Source organism: Vipera ursinii, assembly GCF_947247035.1.
Source record: "Vipera ursinii genome assembly, chromosome: 6".
Lineage (NCBI taxonomy): Eukaryota > Metazoa > Chordata > Lepidosauria > Squamata > Viperidae > Vipera > Vipera ursinii.
Genome location: NC_139515.1, coordinates 23,171,020 through 23,193,613, shown reverse-complemented (window position 1 = coordinate 23,193,613; position 22,594 = coordinate 23,171,020). Strand labels below are relative to the sequence as shown.

The 22,594-nt window shown below is 38.7% G+C and overlaps 2 protein-coding genes across 6 annotated transcripts in view; one reads left to right on the top strand and one right to left on the bottom strand.

Moving 5' to 3' along the window:
• The first annotated feature begins 175 nt into the window (after window positions 1–175).
• WNT16 (Wnt family member 16) lies at window positions 176–5,682 on the top strand. The gene is made up of 4 exons (XM_083365183.1): window positions 176–301; window positions 2,152–2,429; window positions 2,878–3,164; window positions 4,631–5,682. Exons 1-4 carry the CDS (start codon window positions 204–206, stop codon window positions 5,093–5,095), a joined length of 1,128 nt encoding a protein of 375 aa, XP_083221309.1. The 5' UTR covers window positions 176–203; the 3' UTR covers window positions 5,096–5,682.
• A 4,054-nt stretch (window positions 5,683–9,736) lies between these two features.
• The window catches only part of FAM3C (FAM3 metabolism regulating signaling molecule C), a 43,473-nt gene continuing 30,615 nt past the window's right edge, over window positions 9,737–22,594 (bottom strand). For all 5 annotated transcript variants that reach the window (XM_083366672.1, XM_083366676.1, XM_083366675.1 and 2 more), the window contains 5 exons: window positions 19,449–19,507; window positions 16,218–16,268; window positions 15,750–15,834; window positions 14,359–14,485; window positions 9,737–12,778 (listed from right to left, as the gene is read on the bottom strand). In XM_083366672.1, the coding sequence (XP_083222798.1) occupies window positions 12,689–12,778; window positions 14,359–14,485; window positions 15,750–15,834; window positions 16,218–16,268; window positions 19,449–19,507 (412 nt within the window). In that variant the 3' untranslated portion in view covers window positions 9,737–12,688. The remainder of the gene's footprint in view (window positions 12,779–14,358; window positions 14,486–15,749; window positions 15,835–16,217; window positions 16,269–19,448; window positions 19,508–22,594) is intronic.

Below are 22,594 nucleotides of genomic sequence, written 5' to 3'. Positions count from 1 at the left end.
GGTGCAGCTAAATCCCGGACCGGGGGGATCCTCCTCGCGCTTAACTGGCTTCCCCAGAGTCCGCCTCGCAAGCGTGCGAGGTTGAGGAGGGTTCAAGCGCCAGCCGGATCCCGGTGCCCGCATTTCTGCCTCGCCGCATCGGAGCGAGCAGGGGGGGGGGGAAGGTAGAGTTTTGGCTGTCCAAGGAGCTCCATGCGTTGGCTATGGAGAAAGGGGCGCCCTTGGGACTGCCTCGCCTGTGCGTGCTGTGGACAGCGGTGCTGTGGGAAGTCTGCCGCTGCGGCGCCCACGCCAACTGGATGTGAGTAGCGTGGGCTCGCTGGAGCCGGGCGTGGGAGGAAGCGGAGTTCTCTAGTAATACCCAGAGAAGGATATTTCTGCCCACAACCTAAGCCAGGGGTCGGCAACCTCGCCTCTTTTATGACTCGTGGACTTCAACTCCCAGAATTCCTGAGCCAGCTATGCTGGCTCAGGAATTCTGGGAGTTGAAGTCCACGAGTCATAAAAGAGCCGAGGTTGCCGACCCCTGACCTAAGCGATCCGGTTATTATTCTTGGGTGAAGCGTTGCAAATGAGGCTTTTGCCTCTCCCGTGCGGGCTATAATTTGGAATGTAAACATCATTGATGAGCCTGATCGATTCCCCATACAAATGTCCTTCCCTTAATAAGGCTCAAGTAATGGCAATGATGATAGTTCCTAAATGATGATAAGGTAAGTCACTTTTTTATTTTCTATCCAACACGTTTTGAATCCCTCCAAAGGAGAAGAAACCCAGAGCTAGTTGAAATCTCACAGCTGATATTTTTTTCTAAAAAAAAAATAGAGCCCCTTTAGCACTATTTATGCTCTAGTCTGGGTCAATATTATTAAACTGGGATCTTAAGGAAAAAAAGGCATGGCATGCAGATTTTTGTCAAGACAAGAGTTTTTATGAAATTATAGATCAGTCAAAAGGAGCTTGAACAAAACAAAACCATAGGGAATGCATTACCTACTTTATTTCTCTAAATAAATGCCCAGCTGCTTGTTTACAGTATGATCTGATGGTCTAAATCAGTGGCCCCCAACCTTTTGGGGACCTGTTCCAGGGAGAGAGATTTTTCCGTGGACTGGAGAGGGCATGGTTTTGCCGGCTGCCTGCATCCTGTAGATGGGTCTTTGCTTGTTTGTGTGGCCCAGTTGCTGGCATGCCAAGGCTTGATGCCGGTCCACAGACCAGGGGTTGGGGACCCTAGTCTAAATGGTGTGAGAGAGATCTGAATGAGTGTATGTGTATACGTGCATACATATTTATTTAATGTTGTGTGAAAGTAGCCCCAAGTATTGACTAAATCTGCCCTTACTACATTTCCCTAAAGCCCAAAGGCCATTTAAAGGCATGTGTATGTCTTTTAAATATAATCAAACCGTTCCTTGTTCCCAACAATTGTGCCAGAATAACAACCTTTGAAAAACAACAACACACAATCAGAATTCTGGGCCCCTTAATCTTTCTGACTACAAAATAAATCTGTATTGATGGGCATTCCAACGCAGCTTGTTTTGTGCTATCTGACATTATTTAGAAACAAATTGTTAAGTGTGAATGTTGTTATTTTAGCATGTTCAAGATAGGTTTAAAAAATCACTCTCTGATTACTCAAAAAACAGCAGCACTGGGCCAAGCTTTATCAGTGTTTCGCAACCTTGACAGTTTGAAGATGGGTGGACTTCAACTCCCAGCAATGCTGGCTGTGGAATTCTGGGAGTTTTTGAAATGTAACTTGAGGCATGAGACTGAAATTCATGGTATTCTGGATATTACTCATTTTTAATTTTTATAGATCTGTAGACTTGTAAATATCTCAATTATTTTTGAAATCACTGAAGAAATATCATGTAGTTCCCAGAGTCCTGATTCTTAGCATATAATTAATCTTATTAACTACTGGCAAAGAGACTATCACTTAGTATGGGCGTCATGAGTCTCTGCTCCTTTGTCCACAGGGGTTTTGATAATGGTGGCACATTGTTTTTTTCCAGTCATCATCACTCTGTGGAGCAATGACAGTTGTTGATTATAGAGGTTTCATTGTGGGCCATCCTTTCTATCTGTTAACATAATATGAAAAACATGGAACTTGGGCCTCACCCCGGGATGCTTTTGCAGGTGGCTGGGTATTGCGTCCTTTGGTGTCCCAGAGAAATTGGGTTGTGGTAACCTGCCGCTGAATGGTCACCAAAAGGACCTGTGCAAGAAGAAACCATACCTCCTGCACAGCATCCAAGAAGGAGCACGCTTGGGCATCCGAGAATGCCAGAGCCAATTCAGACATGAGCGGTGGAACTGTCTACTCTCTCCGGATACAGTGCCTGCACTTTCCACTAATCCTTCATCCATCTCTGCCACTCCTGCTTTCTCCATCTTTGGCTATGAGTTGAGCAGCGGTAGGTTCTTAGCTGGCAGCACTAGTGGTTGGGAGGTGCTTTGGAAGGCTTAAGCCTGAACTCTTGCATCAATGTTGGCCAAGCTAAACCAGGTTCTCATTAGCCCTGGGGGAAAGTGATGCTAGCTGAGAAGTTGGATCCTCCAATTTCATAAATGAAGGAGTGCAAATATATTCATTTCTGAAGAAACTGTGGAGTATGAACAAAAGTTTCTTGAGGAAATGTTATGATTTACTGTACTCATTCATATAATTTCAGCATATTGGTCCCATTAATGGCTCAGATTCAAATTAAGTTGTTCATTGATTGGATTGGATTGACTCAGATAGAAGAACTAATTTTCTTGAGGGAAACCAGATGGTACGACTCTTAGTTGCATGTTAGCATTAGCAATTAATCACAGGAACATACTGCTGATATTTTTTTTAACAAGTACTTTTTTTTGTAGGTACCAAAGAAACAGCATTTATCTATGCTGTGATGGCAGCTGGCCTGGTGCATTCAGTGACACATTCATGCAGCACAGGGAATCTGACTGACTGTGCCTGTGATTCCATGTTACAAAACAGTGGCTCAGCCAGAGAAGGCTGGCACTGGGGTGGATGTTCTGATGATATCCAGTATGGAATGTGGTTGAGCAGGAAGTTCTTAGATGGTCCAACAAAAAACATCTCCAGAAAAGATAGAAATGGATTGATGGTCATGAATCTGCATAATAATGAAGCAGGAAGACTGGTATGGATTCAGATCTTTTTCCTTCCATCTTCTGTCCCATGTATCCATAAATACTGATGAGAGGAAGCTACACATTTGTTTTATTTAGATCCTGTGTGAATAGGGGGTTCATGTAATCATAGCTACTTTGTCTCTTTGCTCTCCTTGTTAGCTCCACCTCAGCAAATAAGAATGGAGAGCCTTTGAGATGTTAGTGAATTACAAATCCTACTCTCTGTTATCATTGAACATGCTGGCTGGGTCTACTCAACGCTGTAGTTCAATAACAACTGAATTTCCATTAAAGAAGCTTTCTCCACCAGGGTGTTCTTCAGAATGGGCTACACTAAAAATAATGCACTTTCTATGTGGAAGTTAAGCTTTGAGGAAAATATATATGTGTGTGGTACATACAGTCTGAAAATACTGGGAAAGTTGTCAGTTCTTTAAAGTAGGTCAGGAAATATTCTCACAAGAAATATTGGAACTCTAATTTAGCGTAACAGGCTAGAGTAGGGGTGTCAAACTGCCAGCCCATGGGCCGGATGCATCATAGAGAAACTGCACCCACCCCATTGCCGGCAATGGCAAAAAAGTCGTGATACGTCGCGACACGTCACGTGACATTGCGAGTTTGACACCCCCGGGCTAGAGTAACAGAAAACCTGAGAGTATTTTCCTTCTCTCCCTATTATACTGAAGAGAATCAGGGAGGGATCGTGGTTTTTTTTAAAGATTTCTTGGGCTTAGCTCATATTCTAGTGCCACTTCATTCCTCCTTTGATATCATATCTGGTTTTCTGCACAAATCATGCATATGATTTTCTGTAGAATGAATATTGATGTCCTGGCCCTTCTTTATTGATGCAGAAATCTGAATGGTCCCAGAAACTGCATTAAGCAGTAAAGGCTATCAAAATGGTACATGCAGTCCACCTTTCCCTTGAGATTTCAGAGCATTATCAGTAAAGGAGAATATCTGTAGCTCAGGGTTGAAATGAGGGGTCCTTGGTGCTCTCAGAGCTTGCTTGTTTTCTTGCAGACGTTTCATTACCCAAACTAAGTAACATCATCATCAGATATTACCTAGTTAGGGTAATGAAATGTCTGCAAGAAAACAAGCAAGCTCAAAGAGCACCAAGCACCCCTCACAGATTATTATATTGTGCATGGGATTTTGTGCAATTTAATGAAAGCAGGAAGTTGTCCTCCATATTGCTTACAAAATGTCTAAACCTGATGATGAATACCCAAGCTGCTGCCACTTTGTCTACTGTTCAATATACTATAACCTATCCCATGGCTGAAGCTATTGCCTAGTTTAGTCTTTTGGTCCATATGAAAACTGCATTCAGTATTTGTGCTATATAAGAAAAAGCAATTTATAAATAATAAAAGATATTCATATGCTGTGGAATATGCTTGGTATGCTACCTAAGAGAGAGTTGATCCTTTCTAATTGTGGCTTGCTTTAATTTTTCTTCCAGGCAATAGCAAAACTGATGTCCATCGATTGCCGCTGTCACGGCGTATCTGGTTCTTGTGCTCTGAAAACTTGCTGGAGAACCATGTCGTCTTTTGCAAAAGTTGGCAGTTTTTTAAAAGAAAAGTATGAGAACAGTATCCAGATTTCTGACAGACTAAGAAGAAAAATACGCAGGAAAGAAAAAAGCCAGAGAAACATCCCAATCCACAAAGAGGACCTGCTGTATATCAACAGATCGCCCAACTATTGTATGGAAGATCGCAAACTGGGGGTCTCTGGGACACAAGGGAGGGAATGCAATCGCACATCAGCTGGACTGGATGGATGCAACCTCCTCTGCTGCGGCCGTGGATATAACACTCAAGTGGTCAGGCATGTGGAAAGATGTGAGTGTAAATTTGTTTGGTGTTGCTATGTACGCTGCAGAAGATGTGAGACTGTGACTGATGTTCATACTTGCAAATGAAAGTAATTGCCTTAAATATCTTTCATGGATCAGGCAAAAGAAAAATGAACATTTTCTCTGGAGTCCAAGGTTGAAAGCTTTTTGTTTTTGTGGAAAAAGCAACTTGGAAGAAATAGCAACAAATCACCTGGGAACTTGGATTACATGAGAAATTTGCATACTTTGGACAGTGTATTTGTGTAATTCAGTCGACAAGGGCTGTGGATTTTCAATATTTCAGTCACATGCAGTACTTTAGTGAATTTACTGCCCAGGAAATCAGACTACCTTAGATTTAACATTCAAAGATTAAAATAATATCCTGTATAAGGCATCTTGCTCTCCTGTAATGAGAACATTCTGTTTATAAAATATCCATAAAATCATTTGCACAACAACTGATAGTTGGGAATGATACTTGTTATGTATGCAGGCTCCTGCATGGCAACAGCCACCAGGGGGCATTGGCCTGAACGGTTTTGGCGGGAAACCCAGTTTCGGCGGGAAACCTAGGGCCTACCCCATTGGCTGTCCGCCTACCTGGCTAGGTATTTAAGGAGGCCAGGTAACCCTCATTCCCCAGTACGCTACCCCCTTCCAATAAAGAGCTGAACATGTACTCTGGCTGGTGTCTCTTCCTTGCGTCGGACCCACTACATTACAATACTGATGTTCAAGCAAAGCATCCAAGACTTGGTTAATCAATCACAACCCCAAAAAATGGCTGGATAGATTTCTTAGAGTAGATTTTATACAGGTCCTTGACTTATGACTGGTCGCTTAGCAACAATTGGAAGTTACAATGGATCCTGAAAAAGGAACTTGTGACCTGGTCTCTTATGTATGACTGCCTCCCTGCAGGCCTGTGACTACATTTTGCGTGTTCGGCAACCAGCCTATATTTACAACCATTTGCAGCATTCCATGATCAACATGACTATGTTTCCCCCCCACCCCCCAGGAACAGACGTTTTCTTCTAGTTTCCAGCAAAAATGCCCCATAGTGAACAATGGGTCACTTAATAACTGTGGTGTTCACTTAATGACCATGGCATTCCCTTTATAACTGCTGCATTCCCTTAACAACTATCACAAAAAAATTAAATCGAGCACAGTCATGTGATGACATGCTTTATGATGATCATGACTTACAACCAAAATTGCAGGCTCAATTACTGCCATAAGTTGAGAGCTAGTGTCATTGGTACAGTCCTCAGCTTTAGAGAACAAGCTTGTTGACACAGATGGTGTGCTGTAAAACAACAGTGTATTTCGTGTGTTTTCACTAACTTCTATTCCAATGTTCTATTCTTTCATTTAAGACAGAAACAGAATGAGGGGGGTCCTTGGTGCTCTCTGAGCTTGGTTGTTTTCTCACAGAGATTTCATTAGCCAAACTGGGTACATCGTTAGTGTTAGCACTGATCAGTCTTAGCACTGAGGATGTTACCTGTTTTTGGTAATGAAACATCTGCAAGAAAACAACCAAACTCAGAGAGCACCAAGGACCACTCATTTCAACACTGAACTACAAATATTATCTTCTACAAGAGAAACAGAACTGTGTGCTTGTGGCAATCGTACAGTAGTATTCAAGTACTGAAGTGTGTTCCTGTTTTCCCTTGAGGCATCTTGATTACGTCTTCATTGCGATGCATTTCAGAACAGTCTCATTTTTTAAAAAGGAAATAATAGGCGTGACATTGATTTCTAAAGATACTGTACAATGTACCATGAAATAAATAATGTACCTGTTGAGGACCCCTTGCATATGGAATAAATACATCTATGAAGTCAATTGCAGATTGCACAGCTGCCTACATAGCTTTATCAGATTGGTGCTTTATTTTTATAAACTACATTTTAAAACTTATAAACATGCCAGCTGCCAATATACCGATTATGTGGTCATGGGGATGCTGCAATGAAGAACAGTCATGCCACTTTTTTCAGTGCTGTTGTAACTTTGGTCATTGAATGAATGATTAAATAGAGGACTACCTCTATCATCTACACTGCGAAGGGAAATATCTTGGTGCAAGATATCCAGAGACAGAATCACTCTTCTCATCTGTCATATTTCATAAATGCCTTCATTTCAACTACACTTTATAGAAATGGAAAGAAGATGCTTGGTATTGTGTTGGGATGAAGAGAGCTTTTCTTTGTGGTGCATCATTAGGTATTTCTAGTGTTCTTTTGTACATACATGAAATTCAGAATATAGAATTGCAATTTTAAATATTACTCTGGTTGAATTGCAATCAATCAATTTACAATTCAGTCCCCAAAATACTGTCTTATGATTTTCTTTGATTGTTTGAAATGGAATTTTCTAATGCACAAAGGAGCTTGGTTTTTTCCCTGAATATACAAACTGTTGGCAAGTTGTAACTAGCAATATGTGGAAGACTATAGACCATTCTTGGACTACATCCATAGATCGACTTCAGTTTAAGCCTAACCCTTTTAGGCTTAAACACCCCTTTGTGCAAATGGATTCTGGATTTCTTACCAACAGGCCCCAATGTATGTGAGCTGGAACAAATATTTCTAACACCATTTTCTTGAGCACAGGTTCTCCTCAGGACTGCATCCTAAGTCCACTGCTGTTCACCCTGTTGACCCATGATTGTTGTGGTAGGTTTGCCACCAACCATATTGTGCAGTTTGCAGATGATACAACAGTAGTGGGCCTTATGCATGATGACAATGAGGGTGCTTACCACAAAAAGGTTGAGGGTTTGGTGAACTGGTGTAAGGAAAACAGAAAAAACTGGAAAAACCAAATACATCATTGTTGATTTCAGAAAAGGCAGGCACAGCCACACTTCTCTGTGCATTAATGATTCACCTGTGGAGATGATTACCAGCATCAAATTCCTGGGTGTGCAGTTAACAAGTAGGCTAGCTTGGTCACTCAACAGCGACACACTGGTGAAACGGGCACAGCAGTGCCTGCATTTTCTGCATCACATGAGAAAAGCACATCTTCCTTCATCTATCCTTGCCACTTTCTACAGAGGGACAATCAAGAGCATCGTCATACAGCATCACAGTCTGGTTTAGAAGCACCACTACTTCAGACAGGAAGGTGGTGCAGAGAGTGGCAAGGATGGCTGAAAAGATCATTGGCAGTTCCTTCCATCCAGGACATAGCACATAAGCGTTGTTGAGCAGGGTCCATAAGATTGTCTGGGACATGATATGTTATCTTCATGACCTGTTTTCCTTGTTACCTCCTGGGAGGAGGCTCTCTAGTATCTGAAGCAGAACATCCAGATTCAGTCAGTTTTGTGCCATACAATATTAACCTTGTGAACTCTAAAGCTTCCTCCGTTATGTATTCAAAATGAATAGTGATTAATATTTATATGTTACTTATATGTAAGGGTATAGGTCTATCCATATGTTGTATATAGTATGTTTAAATGTGTGTTATGTATATGTACACTTTAAAAGCAAGCAACTAAATTTCATTTTTAATATGTGCCATTGTGCCCACAGTAAAAATGACAATAAAGGTTATCTGATATTTAATCTAATCTGTTGTATTTTCTGTGGTTATGGAAAGTTGTGCAGATGTATTACTTTTTTTAATTAATTACCCATACCAGGGATTTCTCTTCCTTTCAGATAGCTACAGAAATATTCCATTGCTTCATGCAAAGATGTTGGCTATTTTTAAAAATTGCCCCTTGATCTGAAGGGAACAGTCATCTGGTTGTGATCTCCTCAATAGGTTGGTTTGGCTTGATTTGCTGTATCTCTGCCTTTGAAGACTTTTCCCAGCATCAACAATATAAGAATGGGGGCGTTGAAGAATCCTCTAATTTTACTCCAAAACAGAATGTTTATTAACTCTCACTGAGCTTGCTTCCCAGCCACTGTTTAATATAAAATCCTAAGCACAATGGGTTGGCTTATGGTTTTATAAACATTCCAGCAATACCACACAATGTAGTCCAATTCTGCTTGGATTTGTTTTGCATGTTCTCGATTTCAGTGGGTTTGACTCCCAACTAAATGTACATCAGATTGCATCTAACTTCATCACTATCTGTAATCTATAAATGATAAACTTAGTTTTTCCATTAAATACATTTTCTCGTGAAATGGTAGGCAACTCATAAAAATATTATTTACTGCTTCAGCTATCTCTAAGTTTTATATAAGAACACTGCCCTTCAAAATATGACTTGCATTCACATTAAGGTCTTAGTTCCTTCTACTTAATGCTCTTCAGCCTTTCCACATTTCTCTCAAAAATATAGAAGCAGACAGAAAAGCTCAATTTTGTTAAGATTATTTACCAAAAGAGAATTGGGATTCAAGAGCACATTTCAAAACATATTGGGAATAATGTATGGTACTGTTTTTCTCATTTAAGAACAATTTTTGCTGCTATATTGAGGTTACCTTATTCATTTTTGTTGATTCTCATTTTGTCAATAAAATATTAACTTATGTGCTCACTTGCCTTTCTCTACTATTGGAACTAATTAACAGAAACAGATGGAAGCAAGTTTACAAATAGTTTGGTGGCTGGAGATCCCTTTCTCCTGAAAGGTTTATTGCCAATAGCTTTTTGATGTCAATCATTCTTAAAAGTGGAAAGCTACAGAAAACTAGCGTGACACGTGTTATCAGCAGTATTTTTAATAGCCTTAAGATATGGAAAACATTTTTTTAAAAATCGAACATCAGACTGAATTCAACTATAATGGTACCAGAACAATAGAAATGGGTGCTTAGGGACCTGTAACACATTTAAATACTTATTTTCTCAGGTTGAGGAAAGTATATAAAAAGGCAAAGCACCCATTCTCCATGGGTGACCAAATGCACTAAGCAGAGCTGGAGTACAAAATGCGATAGATTCACAAAAAATAAAAATCCATACATCACAGTATTTGTTCACAATAGCAAGATGATGTTAACCTTGATGGCCATAGTGTAATGTTTCTGTAGCTGTATTTTCTGTGAAGGAGCATATAGTGCCAATAGAGACTTCCACATTTAATCAAATATTTCTTTCCTGCAGTTCCCCAACAATGATTTAATCAGCAATATTTTGATCAGGTCAGACTAATATTTTGTAATTTAAGTTACACGTCAATTGATTTTCACCACCTATTTATATTATTAGTACTCAGCCATCAAGAGAAGGTGGACAGAGCAGCACTTAACCAGAATATTTTGTTAATTCATGGTTTTGTCACACTTTTACGGCATTTTGGAAATGCTCATCCTTGTGATTCTTGTGTATTCCATCCCAAAAAAAGAAAAGAGAAAAAAAGCATATACCAAGTACAAGGGGTTCTTCCTGAGCGGATCCAGATTTTGTTTTTTAAAACTTTATTTAATGAAAAAATATAATACATGGACAAGTGATTTTATTTCAATGAACATAGTTGGAGCCTCTGCAAAGTACTTTACAAATAATTGGTCTGTTTCTGATGTACTTATTGCTAAGCTACAGCAAATTAAAGAAAAAAGATTAACACGAACAGGTTAAAACAGTAAAGTAGCTCATATTCCAGTCGTGAAATCTTAGCATTGAAAAGCTAGATGTTTCTCTTAAACTACATGAAGTAATTAATCTCCAGTATTGCTTTAATATTTTCAGTGCAAATATTTCATTACTCCAACAATATTAACTTCTTTGCCTAACTTTTTCCCCAATATTTTTTAAATAGATATTTTAATCACCTCATTTCAGACTGACAATATACATATTGACAGGATCTATCCTGACATCCCAGCAACCATCTATTCATACTTTACTTCTTGCTAAAGTCTCTCTGTAAAGCAGAGATGTCCAAAATGCTTGTTCATTGTTTGAGCTGGAAAACAGAACTGCAAAATTGCCACCGTCACCTTTACAAAAAGGAAAAAAGTGACAATCCCAAGAGTCATATTTAAATTTTTCTACAAGAATATTCCCACAAGAGGCATTTTACATTTTTCCTTCTCCAGATAACTTTCTGAAAATGAAGGGAGTGGAAATAATTTTTGCAAGGAATGTGGTCTAATGCAGTTCAACGATACCGAAAGAGTGGAAGGCTTCCTGGGCATTCGAAAGCTCCCTGTGAACTCCCCTGGATTTTACTCCCTAATGCCATTAGAGGCACCTAGAACTGTAAGCCAACTGCTATAATTCAATTAACACAATGTCACTATGAAGCAATGTGAATTATTAAAATGGAGGATCATTGTGCCCTTCCCTGCTGTTGTACTGACAAGAAAATGGGGAGATGACATTTTTAGAAGTGAATGGTCTAGAGACCTCAAATGCATTCTCTATAAGCACCTGCAAAAATATGATTTTGTGTGGTCTGTCTAGTCCAGGCATGTCCAACTGCCGGCCCACAGGCCGGATGCGTCATGCCGGAACCACGCCCACCCCATTGCTGGCAATGGGGGGAAAAATCGCAATACGTCATGCGACGTCACATGCCTGGTCTAGTCAAATCAGCCTATCTAAACAGTAACATTTTCACTTTGGGAAAACATGTTCCCAGTGGATTTTCTTTCTCCTATTGTTAAGTCTATCATGCAACTGGGACAATCGCTGAAAGATGTCCAATTGAGGAGTGCCACACACCAGGTCACCTCCAGGAGGAATTAAGATTTTTTGGTTAAAAAAATGTAATTTTATACTTTGGGGAAAACAGAGTAACTGCCAACATTGGCTTCTTTTTATGTTTTAGCAAGACCTCAACCAGTTCACATGTCTTCTGGGTCTCAGGTCTTTAAAAAAAACTCTAATTCAACACACATATTATTCTGCCGTATTAGCAGCCTGCATTGCTAACAAAAAATATGGGGTACAGAGGAGTTAACAATTGCAACAGACATAGTGATATACAATTGATTTTAATGAAAAGCATTTAATTGTGCTTTGTAGAGCAGTCCTACATTTTTGTATCAAACATCCACCCCTTCTATCTGAAAGGGGTCACTGAAGAATGTGGTTTTCCAACAGACATAGCATAAAAATAGTTAACTAATTTTTCCTCTAAAATTTACATATCCGTCTAAATATATGCAGTCACAGCAATGTTGTAATCGAACAGGATACAACAAAGCCCAGGATTAGCTCAACTATTCATTGTACATCTCTAATTACTTCTGAGGGTGGTTCTAAAAGACATTTACATACAATAAGTGGCTTTAGAAACAAGGAAGAAAGGGGGAGAGAGAAGGGAGAATAAGAATGCTCAGAAATAATTGTCCTGTTTGTTTAGGGCTTATTTACAAAAAACAAAAAAGAGAGAAAAAAGAATCTCTTCAATTTAACAATAAATAAGCCTGACATTTTTGTTTTTTTAAAAAAATCATGCACATTTTAAAGTGAAAACATGCCTGGAAATTATTTACATAGGGCACAATCCAGCAGGATAAGTATTTCACATGCCCAGTCAAATGAATTGTTCCAATTTACCATCACTTTGCACAGCTTTTTATGGGCCTTGTGCATCAAGCCATCCTAGTATGATGGAGTTCACACTTGGCCTCTATCTTCCCAAATCCCACAATCTCTCAGCAGCAGAAAAGTGCATTTCCCCTCCACTGTTCTTTTGCATTGTCTATTTCCAAATTGCAGATTGTTCATTCTAGCTTCTGTGGAATACACCCTTCCATCTCCACAACTTCTGGCCATCCTTCGTACTTGTTGGTGTCCTTGTTGTTTTTAATATGCTGCAAAGAGTAAAGCCATTTCAACTGTAAGTATATGTTATTGTTGCACTGAAACACAAGATTTTCTAACTTACAAAAACATTTTTATTTATGTTAGGTGGTACAGATTTTTATGTCCTGCTACATTTTTTCCAAGGCAAGAAACATATGGAAAAAAAGTTCCAGAGTAAAGAAAAACAAAAAGCTGTATGAAATATAAGAGCTAATGCACAACAATGCTCTTAAGTCTGAATATTAACATAGAAATCAGTATGAGAATTTTCTGCTATTGTTTTCAAATAACATATTCACAGAATCTACTTATTTTCCTCCTAAGAATCTATAGTGATTGACCATCATTATCATCATCAATGCTAGGGGTTGAGGAAAAGCAATTGGAAAACAATACGAAATATTAGGACTTTCAGACTGAAGTTGATCAAAGTTGAGACTGAAAAGAAATCTATTATTAAACTAATCATGATTGGAGCCATGGGAGCAATATTTAAAGGATTTCCTTGATATCTGGAAATGTTGAATTTATCAGATTTAAACACCCTAATTTACCAAAAACAATCTTGCTTAGAATTGCCTATGCTCTTAAATAGTAGCTTAATAATTCTTAGGTCCTTTGTTAGATTATCCATACATAATAACACCTGCCTATCCCAGCTTCTTGAGAAGAACTCAATAAGTGGGTAAAAATCCAGTGTAAATATCTGGATGACTGTGGAACCAACCATAATCATAATATAGTAATAAGTAGTAGAAGAAGAAGTTTCAAACAGAAAAAATGACACCAAAGTAACACATCAGGAATAGAAATATTTAAGATACTCAAAGGGAAGGGGACAAATTAATGTTCACAGTGCGGGGACATTTAAATTTCATTTTCAAAATCTTCCTCAAACAATTGATATGACCCTAGGAAGTTCTGAGCAAGGCACTAAGACTGTTCAGTGATCGAGAATAGAAGGGGGAATTGTGATTTTTGAGCACACATGTGCTCATATACCACGGGTTAGCAACCCGTGGCTCCGAAGCCGCATGCGGCTCTTTGAGCCGTCTCCCGCGGCTCCCAGTCCTCCTCCGCCGGCGGAGGTTTGGGGAGCTGCGCATGCAGCTCTCCAAACCTCCACTGCCCCGTTTGCAGAGATGCTGCCTTCGTCCATGTTTGACGAAGGCAGCAGCTCTCCAAACAGTTTGCAGAACTGCTGCCTGCGGCGGAGGTTTGGAGAGGTGCACGGGCACTCTCCAAACCGCCGCCGTCCCGTTTGCACAGCGCACATTTTGTGGCTCCCAGTTTTTTGTCTGTATGACGGAACCAGTTCCGAGTGGCTCTTTTGCTGTTTCGGGTTGCTGATCCCTGTCATATACCATCTCAGTACAATTAGATAAAAATACATCTGATTTAAGTAGAGGTACTCCATATATGACTCCAAAGACTTTTCTTCTTCAAATCCAAATTAACTCAGACCTTCTTCCTAATTCCAATTAAGTATCTTTGCAGTTACTGAAGTGCATCTCCAAGACATGCAATGTATGTTTTGGAGTCAAAAGACACTCCAATATGTCATCTAAAGGTTAATGTGAAAACATACCTGTTCAAAAGGGCTTTTAGTTTTGATTCCTTTCCCACCACAGAAGACCCAATTGTCTCTGAAGCCAAGTGTCGTGATGGACGTACTCCCCAAATCTGATATTAGTTTCCGTGCCTCTTCAGTAAGCCTTCAACAGAATTTTAAGAATTACTATAGAAATGTAATATTATCTAGAATATAATCTACCAAAATAATTCATTTAAACACTTTCCTTAATCTATTGAAATTTTGCCTTTATTCTGCAAATATTGTACACTTTCACACATATGCACATTATTCAGCAACCTCTGCTGAATGATGACAACCCACTTTTAAAATGACCACATTCTTGGAAGGACATGTCTCCCTCTTTTGCTCTTATCTAATTGTAATCTACTAGACAGCAAATTTGACAGCATATTTTACAAATATTCCTTACAGATTAGATATATGGAATGATAGATGGAGAAAACAGGAACAATATAAGTAAGAGTTGGGATGGGGGGGAGAAGGGGAGGTCATTTTAATGATGACTATAAAAGAGATCAAGACCTCCATGCTTTAATGTCACTGCTCTTCACTGCTGACTGAGTGAAAAGTGTCTGGTCATCCTTATTTTGACTTGTTTAATCGAATAGCTAATGTTCAATCAATAGCAACAGCTGTTATGTGTATGCAGTGTTATTACCTCTGTTGCTTGTTGTCTTGATTATTTATGGTAATTCTGTCTTGATTATAAGTAGTCGCTGCATAATGCAATCATTATTTCACTTTTAATTTATTGCTACAAATATTAAGTTACAGTTATAAACTATTATTAATCAGTCATCACCACAAAAATTCAAAAGCTTTATTTAACTCTCTTCATTCGTCTCCAGTTTGGGGAAACAGCTAAAACTCACAGCAAGCAATTCTTCAGTTTCAAACACTAAGATGTGAGATTCAGCCTGCCTACATACTTCAAATTCCAAAAATGGTTACAGGTGGTCCTTAGCTGATCACTTAGCAATTATAACTGATTCTCAGCGGTTTGGGGAGTCCAAAGTTACAACTGATCCTCCCCAAAAAATGCTTATGATCCAGTTCTGAATTTCTGATGGCCCAACCCCCTTGATCATGTGACTTGGTAACAAGTTTGCATTATGTCCCTGGGCAGCATCCCACAGTCACATGACCATGATTTATGCCATTTTTGACAAAAAACAGGCTTTACTTCCTCTTTTTGGCAAAAATGTCCCATAGTGAACAATGGATTGACTTAACAACTGCTGCAAAAAAGGGTGTAAAATCAGTTCTAGTCATGTGATGACCTGCCTTATGACCACAACTTACAATCATAATGGGTAGGAACCATTAGTCATAAGTCACGGACTACCTGTACCAAATAAGTATTGTATTTCAAACAAACTTACTTAGTGGCACCATCGTCATATGTTGCCATTAATACAATAGTTCCATCTGCAATAGTCTTCAGAAATTCAACGAATGGTGCTACATCTACATCAAATGGAAACACAACATTTAATATTTATTAAATTTATATAGTGTTCATCTTGCAAACCAACTAACATGATAACTAACATTAATATAACAAATGCCAAAGGCAAAAAAAGAACATAAATTATATATGACTGCCAAACAGGAAATGCCACCCCTATTTTGATTTACAAGACTTTCATTCAAAACTCACATTTTAATTCAAAATATCTAATGCCAAAATTGAAAAGCAACATTTGTCAAGTTTTTATTATTAGATTTAGCTTTAATAAACTGGATTTAATTAAAAATAAGCATGCTAATGTCCACTTCAAATAAGTGAACAAGTAAAATAATGTATTAACTACATATTTTATAAAATAAGCATTTATTTCTGCACTTACCTCCACCCCACATATCAAAGAATTTTGTGTCCACTACTTCACCTGTTTTGCCTAGCAAAAGGAATAAGACATGGAATGCAATAAATCAACATATACTGTTTATGAAGAATATATAAAGATAAAAAGAACTCTTAGTAAGTGGCAAAAGCTGATTAAATATGCTATCTTTGTGTACAGTATTGTTAATACAGTCATGGCCGAAATTGTTGGCACCCCAGAAATTTTTCCAGAAAATCAAGTATTTCTCACAGAAAAGTATTGCAGGAACACATGTTTTGCTATACACAGGTTTATTCCCTTTGTGTGTATTGGAACACAACAAAAAAGGGAGGAAAAAAAGCAAATTGGACATAATGTCAAACAAAACTCCAAAAATGGGCTGGACAAAATTATTGGCACCCTTTCAAAATTGTGGATAAACAAGATTGTTTCAAGCATGTGATGCTCCTTTAAACTCACTTGGGGCAAGTAACAGGTGTGGGCAATATAAAAATCACACCTGAAAGCAGATAAAAAGGAGAGAAGTTCACTTAGTCTTTGCATTGTGTGTCTGTGTGTGCCACACTAAGCATGGACAACAGAAAGAGAAGAGAACTGTCTGAGGACTTGAGAACCAAAATTGTGGACAAATATGAACAATCTCAAGGTTACAAATCCATCTCCAGAGATCTAGATTTGCCTTTGTCCACAGTGCGCAACATTATCAAGAAGTTTGCAACCTATGGCACTGTAGCTAATCTCCTTGGTTGTGGACGGAAGAGAAAAAATGATGAAAGGTTGCAATGCAGGATAGTCCGGATGGTGGATAAGCAGCCCCAAACAAGTTCCAAAGGAATGCAAGCTGTCCTGCAGGCTCAGGGAGCATCAGTGTCAGCGCAAACTATCCGTCGACATTTAAATGAAATGAAACGCTATGGCAGGAGACTCAGGAGGACCCCACTGCTGACACAGAGACATAAAAAAGCAAGATTACAGTTTGCCAAAATGTACATGAGTAAGCCAAAATCCTTCTGGGAAAAAGTCTTGTGGACAGATGAGACCAAGATAGAGCTTTTTGGTAAAGCACATCATTCTACTGTTTACCGAAAACGAAATGAGGCCTACAAAGAAAAGAACACAGTACCTACAGTGAAATATGGTGGAGGTTCAATGATGTTTTGGGGTTCTTTTGCTGCCTTCAAGGCATCATGAAATCTGAGGATTACCAAAGGATTTTGGGTCGCACTGTAGAGCCCAGTGTCAAAGAGCTGGGTTTGCGTCCGAGATCTTGGATCTTCCAGCAGGACAATGACCCCAAACATACGTCAAAAAGCACCCAGAAATGGATGGCAAGAAAGCGCTGGACAGTTCTGAAATGGCCAGCAATGAGTCCAGATCTGAATCCCATTGAATACCTGTGGAGAGATCTTAAAATTGCTGTTGGGAAAAGGCACCCTTCCAATAAGAGAGACCTGGAGCAGTTTGCAAAGGAAGAATGGTCCAAAATTCCGGGTGAGAGGTGTAAGAAGCTTATTGATGGTTATAGGAAGCGACTGATTTCAGTTATTTTTTCCAAAGGGTGTGCAACCAAATATTAAGTTAAGGGTGCCAATAATTTTGTCCAGCCCATTTTTGGAGTTTTGTTTGACATTATGTCCAATTTGCTTTTTTTCCTCCCTTTTTTGTTGTGTTCCAATACACACAAAGGGAATAAACCTGTGTATAGCAAAACGTGTTCCTGCAATACTTTTCTGTGAGAAATACTTGATTTTCTGGAAAAATTTCTGGGGTGCCAACAATTTCGGCCATGACTGTATTTAGCAAGAGCAAATATTTATCAGGTATGCTGCCTTTCAGATTCTACAACTGTGTAAATTTGACAAAATAATTATTTCCAAACTTAGGGCAATAATGGAAAGAAATTTAGGACCCAGGACCATCTTGAAAATTAGCACTTTGATCAGCTAATGTAAATGAGAGAGTGGCAGCATTCCCTTTTTGTAGCATTATTTCTAATTTTAATTTTAATTGACACCCCGCCCCCCTCCTCCCTAGTAGCAGGTACAAGTTTGGGCCAGAAGAAGCTTCTCACTTCTTGTCAGTCGATAGCCATTTTATGTTAAATTAATGCTGTTGGCTGCCCTTAATTTTCATGAGAACAAACAAATCAATTAAACATATTTGACCTAATTTTTTTAAAAAAATAAAGATCTAAGTGAAAAAAGAAAGATAAAGATGATCTCTGCTGACTATACAGAGACATCCACAATTTTACTTGCAGAATATGGCTTTCAGAGATTTGTGTTGGTCAAGACTCTCCATCCTTCGTTTCGTTTCTGAGCCTAGTAATAGGCATTGCTACGCTCTGAAATTTCATGTCATTATTCTACTATGAAACAATGCCTAGGAAAGCACCCCTTTGGGTATTAAAAATAAACATGGATTTTTATGTTATCAACAGAGCACCATCCACAAACAAGATAAAACACACACTAAACCAGGAAGTGTGAAAAAGAGAAATGTGACAGTGGCAGGAACAGTCAAGAATGAAATATTACGTTATAACTCTGCGCTGCAATAATTGGATGTATTTATAGAAAAGGAAAATGTGTATTAGCTTAAAGTGGCCCTCCTTCCATTGAAACACTGGGGGAGGGAAATGGAACAGCCAAATGATCTAAATCTGTTAGTCTAAGGCAGGGGTCTTCAAACTTGGCCCTTTTATGACTTGTGGACTTCAGCTCCCAGAATTCCTCAGCCAGGCATGCCTGGCTGGGGAATTCTGGGAGTTGAAGTCCACAAGTCATAAAAGGGCCAAGTTTGAAGACCCCTGGTCTAAGGTTTACAATCATTGGCCTGTTTGGGACTAAAACAATCCCCACCCTACCCAGGAGGCATGTCATCTGAACAGCTGAGCTACTTTATGTGGTAGACACAAAGCCCTGGAATGGCATCACAAAAGTGGATTATCTGAAGCTACTACAGATCTTAGATACATCCAGGTAAGTTTGGGAAGGGGGGAATTGAAAGGGGGGAACAAAATATGGGATGGATAAGCTACCTTGACCCTATGCACAGTGGCACTGAACGAATCAATTTCAGCCAAGTAGAAAAAACAGGGCACCGAACTGAGAAGGAAAATGGTCATCCCATTTGAGCATCCCTTGGAGAGGCCCTGGACTATCCTCCGCTGTTGAAGAAGATAAATAGGTGGAAAGAGGATGTCTTGGCCAGACATCTACAAACACTTACCATTTACTAGGGCTATATTAATGCCCCTCCCCACGTTGTTTTTAACACCACTCATCAAACTGAAACAACACAAATGAAGATAATTACCATAAGCTTCTTGTCTTGTTAACCTCTCCTGATTACACACCATTGAGGGGGTGTGACTCTCGCAAAAAATAAATAAATAAATCCACATGAAATGTGACCACCCTTCTTAGCTGTTCAGCTTTGTTAAATAAAATCTGCACAAAAGTTGTCCCCTCTCTTTACCGCTGTCAGCTTAATTATCACCAGGCCCGCTTGTAGCATATGAAGAACAGCAGGGCAGATTAGCTTTCAGCTTGAATCAAATCAGTTGAATTACACAATTGGGTCTACTAAGCTATGGAAAGCAAGAAATCATAAAACATCTACAGAATTATACACGGGAATCTTCCTAGCCCCTCTCATAGGAAACATCTTGAAATGCAGCAGCAACTTTGCCACAAATGAGCTAACTGAACCCATGGCCCTTTGTTCCTAAGAAACTAGAACTGTTTTTACTGTTATTTTAACTCCTAACTGAAGAAGCTGATTTGCAAGCTGGTATTTCTGGCATCATCCCAGATTATAGTTTATGTACAAAAAATGAAACAAAAGTACGAAGTTCAAAATATACCAGTTGTTTAATACCAACAGTGAACAATAAAAATATTGATGTGATCTTGGGGGCTTTGCATAGGAGCTTATACTACCCTTTGACACTTTGCTGCCTTCCTTCTGTGATGAATTACAAGTCTCATCATTCCCAGTCATTAAGGACATTATAATCCAAGCCATAGGGAGAACACTTCATTGGAAAGATCAGAATCTAGCACACAAAGTGATCTCAGCAAAAGGCATTCGAATTAAGCATTTGCAAAGAAAGGAAAGGCGCATTTCCAGTTTAGGATTTACCACAAGAGGGGGACAACACATCGCTTTTAGATTTCTTACTCAAATAATGAACAACTATTCCTGAAGAGTGAAACGGAAAGATAAGGACAGTAAAATACCATTCAGTGATTTATCAGAAGAGATTTGAAGTATTATTAACATTTCATACAATTCTGATGGGTTACTTTCACCTAGAGGCAACTTATCTAATTTGGCAGCTTTCAGAGCTATGCTGGCTGTGGAATTCTGGGATTTGAAGTCCACACATTAGTAAATGAGATTGACTGAAGTTGGAGAAAAATGCCATTCTTTTCCACAGATATTCTTCCACATCTACTTGACTAGGATGGGTCCAAAAGCATTCCTAAACTGTGAATATGAGTCTACAAGCAGAGGGAGTTTCTGCTTCAAATATCACTTTAAGAATCAAGATAAGCAGAATGTTTAAAGGCGGTCACCATACCTGGCTACACCCAAGGCTTGAAATCACAAACTTTACTTGATAACTACCCTTACTGAATTGTGGGCTACAATGAAAGAACAACCCTCAGCCTTTGACCCTGACATTATGTTGAAATATGTTTCTGATAAAACAGGAGTTTGAGTTTTAATCGAAACAAAAATCAAAATGAAAGACTTCAATTAGATGTGCAAGACAGATTTTTTGTGTGTATCTCTGAAAACCATCTTTATATGTCAGGATACTGAAAAAGAAAAACCGCTAATCAAAGACCGTCAGAGGAAGAATTGAGCCATCCTCTTAAGACTGTGAATTAAGTCTAGCCCTTTATGGCCAACTGCTAAGAGAGAAATAAGGCCAGTTGATAAACATGTAAAAACCCTGTCTTAGGGGATTTTTCAAACAAACTGCAAAAAATTGCATGCTGCCTTGGAAGCAAATATTGGATATATATTTTAATTAGGTCAGGCCAATATATTCTGCATTAGGAGGGAAGTGATGAAAACTCTGCCACTGATCCTTAGGGCATAATGAGAAAAATGTTACTGTATTGTTATAAATGATTCCTCATATTATCAAATCACCCTGAATATTTATTGATGCACAACCATTTATTCAAAATGATTGTTCTGAAGAATTCCAGAACATTCCATTCAACGTGCCCCCGACCTTCGTTCATTTCGCCGGGACCTAAAAACCTGGCTCTTTGAGCTATCTGGTCTGGACGGAGGGTTTTTAATGTTTTTAAATTGTGATTTTAATTTTATGGGGCTAGACTTAATTTAATTTTATTTTAATTTTATATTGTATTGTTTTTAAATTTTGCCTTGTAAACCGCCCTGAGTCCTTTGGGAGTAGGGCGGTATATAAACTGAATTATTATTATTAATAATAATAATAATAATAATAATAATAATAATAATAATAATAATAATAATAATAATAATAATTCTGATAATCTGTATAACCTGGGCATGGTTTGACAGTATTCTAGAAACTTCCCTGAACAGAAAGTTATTTGTGGTATTTCAGAATGGCCTGTTTCCCCGAAAACATGACTTCTGGATGGTTCCAGAAAACTTCTGCAAACTGCTAGATCACTCTGGAATGACCATATCAGTATGGGTTGGAAAGAGAACCAAAGGTTCCGGAGTTTTCCTGAATATTGTCTCTCTGCTGTAGAACAGATTGAAAAACCTATCATTAAACCTCTTCTGAGTTCAAGGACATATACATTGGTTTAGCTCATTTTACATTATTTACACAAAATAATGCTATGAGGGAACATCTACCCTACAAGATAGACCAGACTAAGAAACCAATGGCAACCACTTTTATTATAATCACTATAGTAACTGAATCTTGCAAGTCTGAATGTGTTGAATCCCCTTCCTTTATCTTTGTGTGAACTAGGGAGGGGCTTGTCAAGTTATGTTCTTGGGAAGGTGTCAAACCCCTCTTATCTGACTATTGTCTTGTTTAGTAGTAGTTCTTCCAGGACATTCCTTATGCTGCATATAAGTAGACAATAACACAGCAACATCCATCAGCTATGGACTCATTGGGGATTTGGACATGGATTACTACCAATGGTAGTAGTGCTACACTATGGCACACCATTTAGCAATAAAACCTAATCTGTTTCATGACTATCTGCAATGAAAATAGTCATATCCATTACAATACTGTGTCACAGTATGATCCAAGAAGCAGTTCATAATCACTGAAGTAAAATTATGCCAAGCCTGTTAAATAGGAAGACTTTAAATTAATTATAATATATCTTGACATT

What these genes read in the sequence shown, in the direction of transcription:
- WNT16 (XM_083365183.1), top strand. Translation starts at nt 204, where the DNA reads ATGGAGAAAGGGGCGCCCTTGGGACTGCCTCGCCTGTGCGTGCTGTGG. An exon ending in GGCGCCCACGCCAACTGGAT is followed by an intron (nt 302 to 2,151) that starts GTGAGTAGCGTG and finishes ATGCTTTTGCAG; the next exon opens with GTGGCTGGGTATTGCGTCCT. An exon ending in ATAATGAAGCAGGAAGACTG is followed by an intron (nt 3,165 to 4,630) that starts GTATGGATTCAG and finishes TTTTTCTTCCAG; the next exon opens with GCAATAGCAAAACTGATGTC.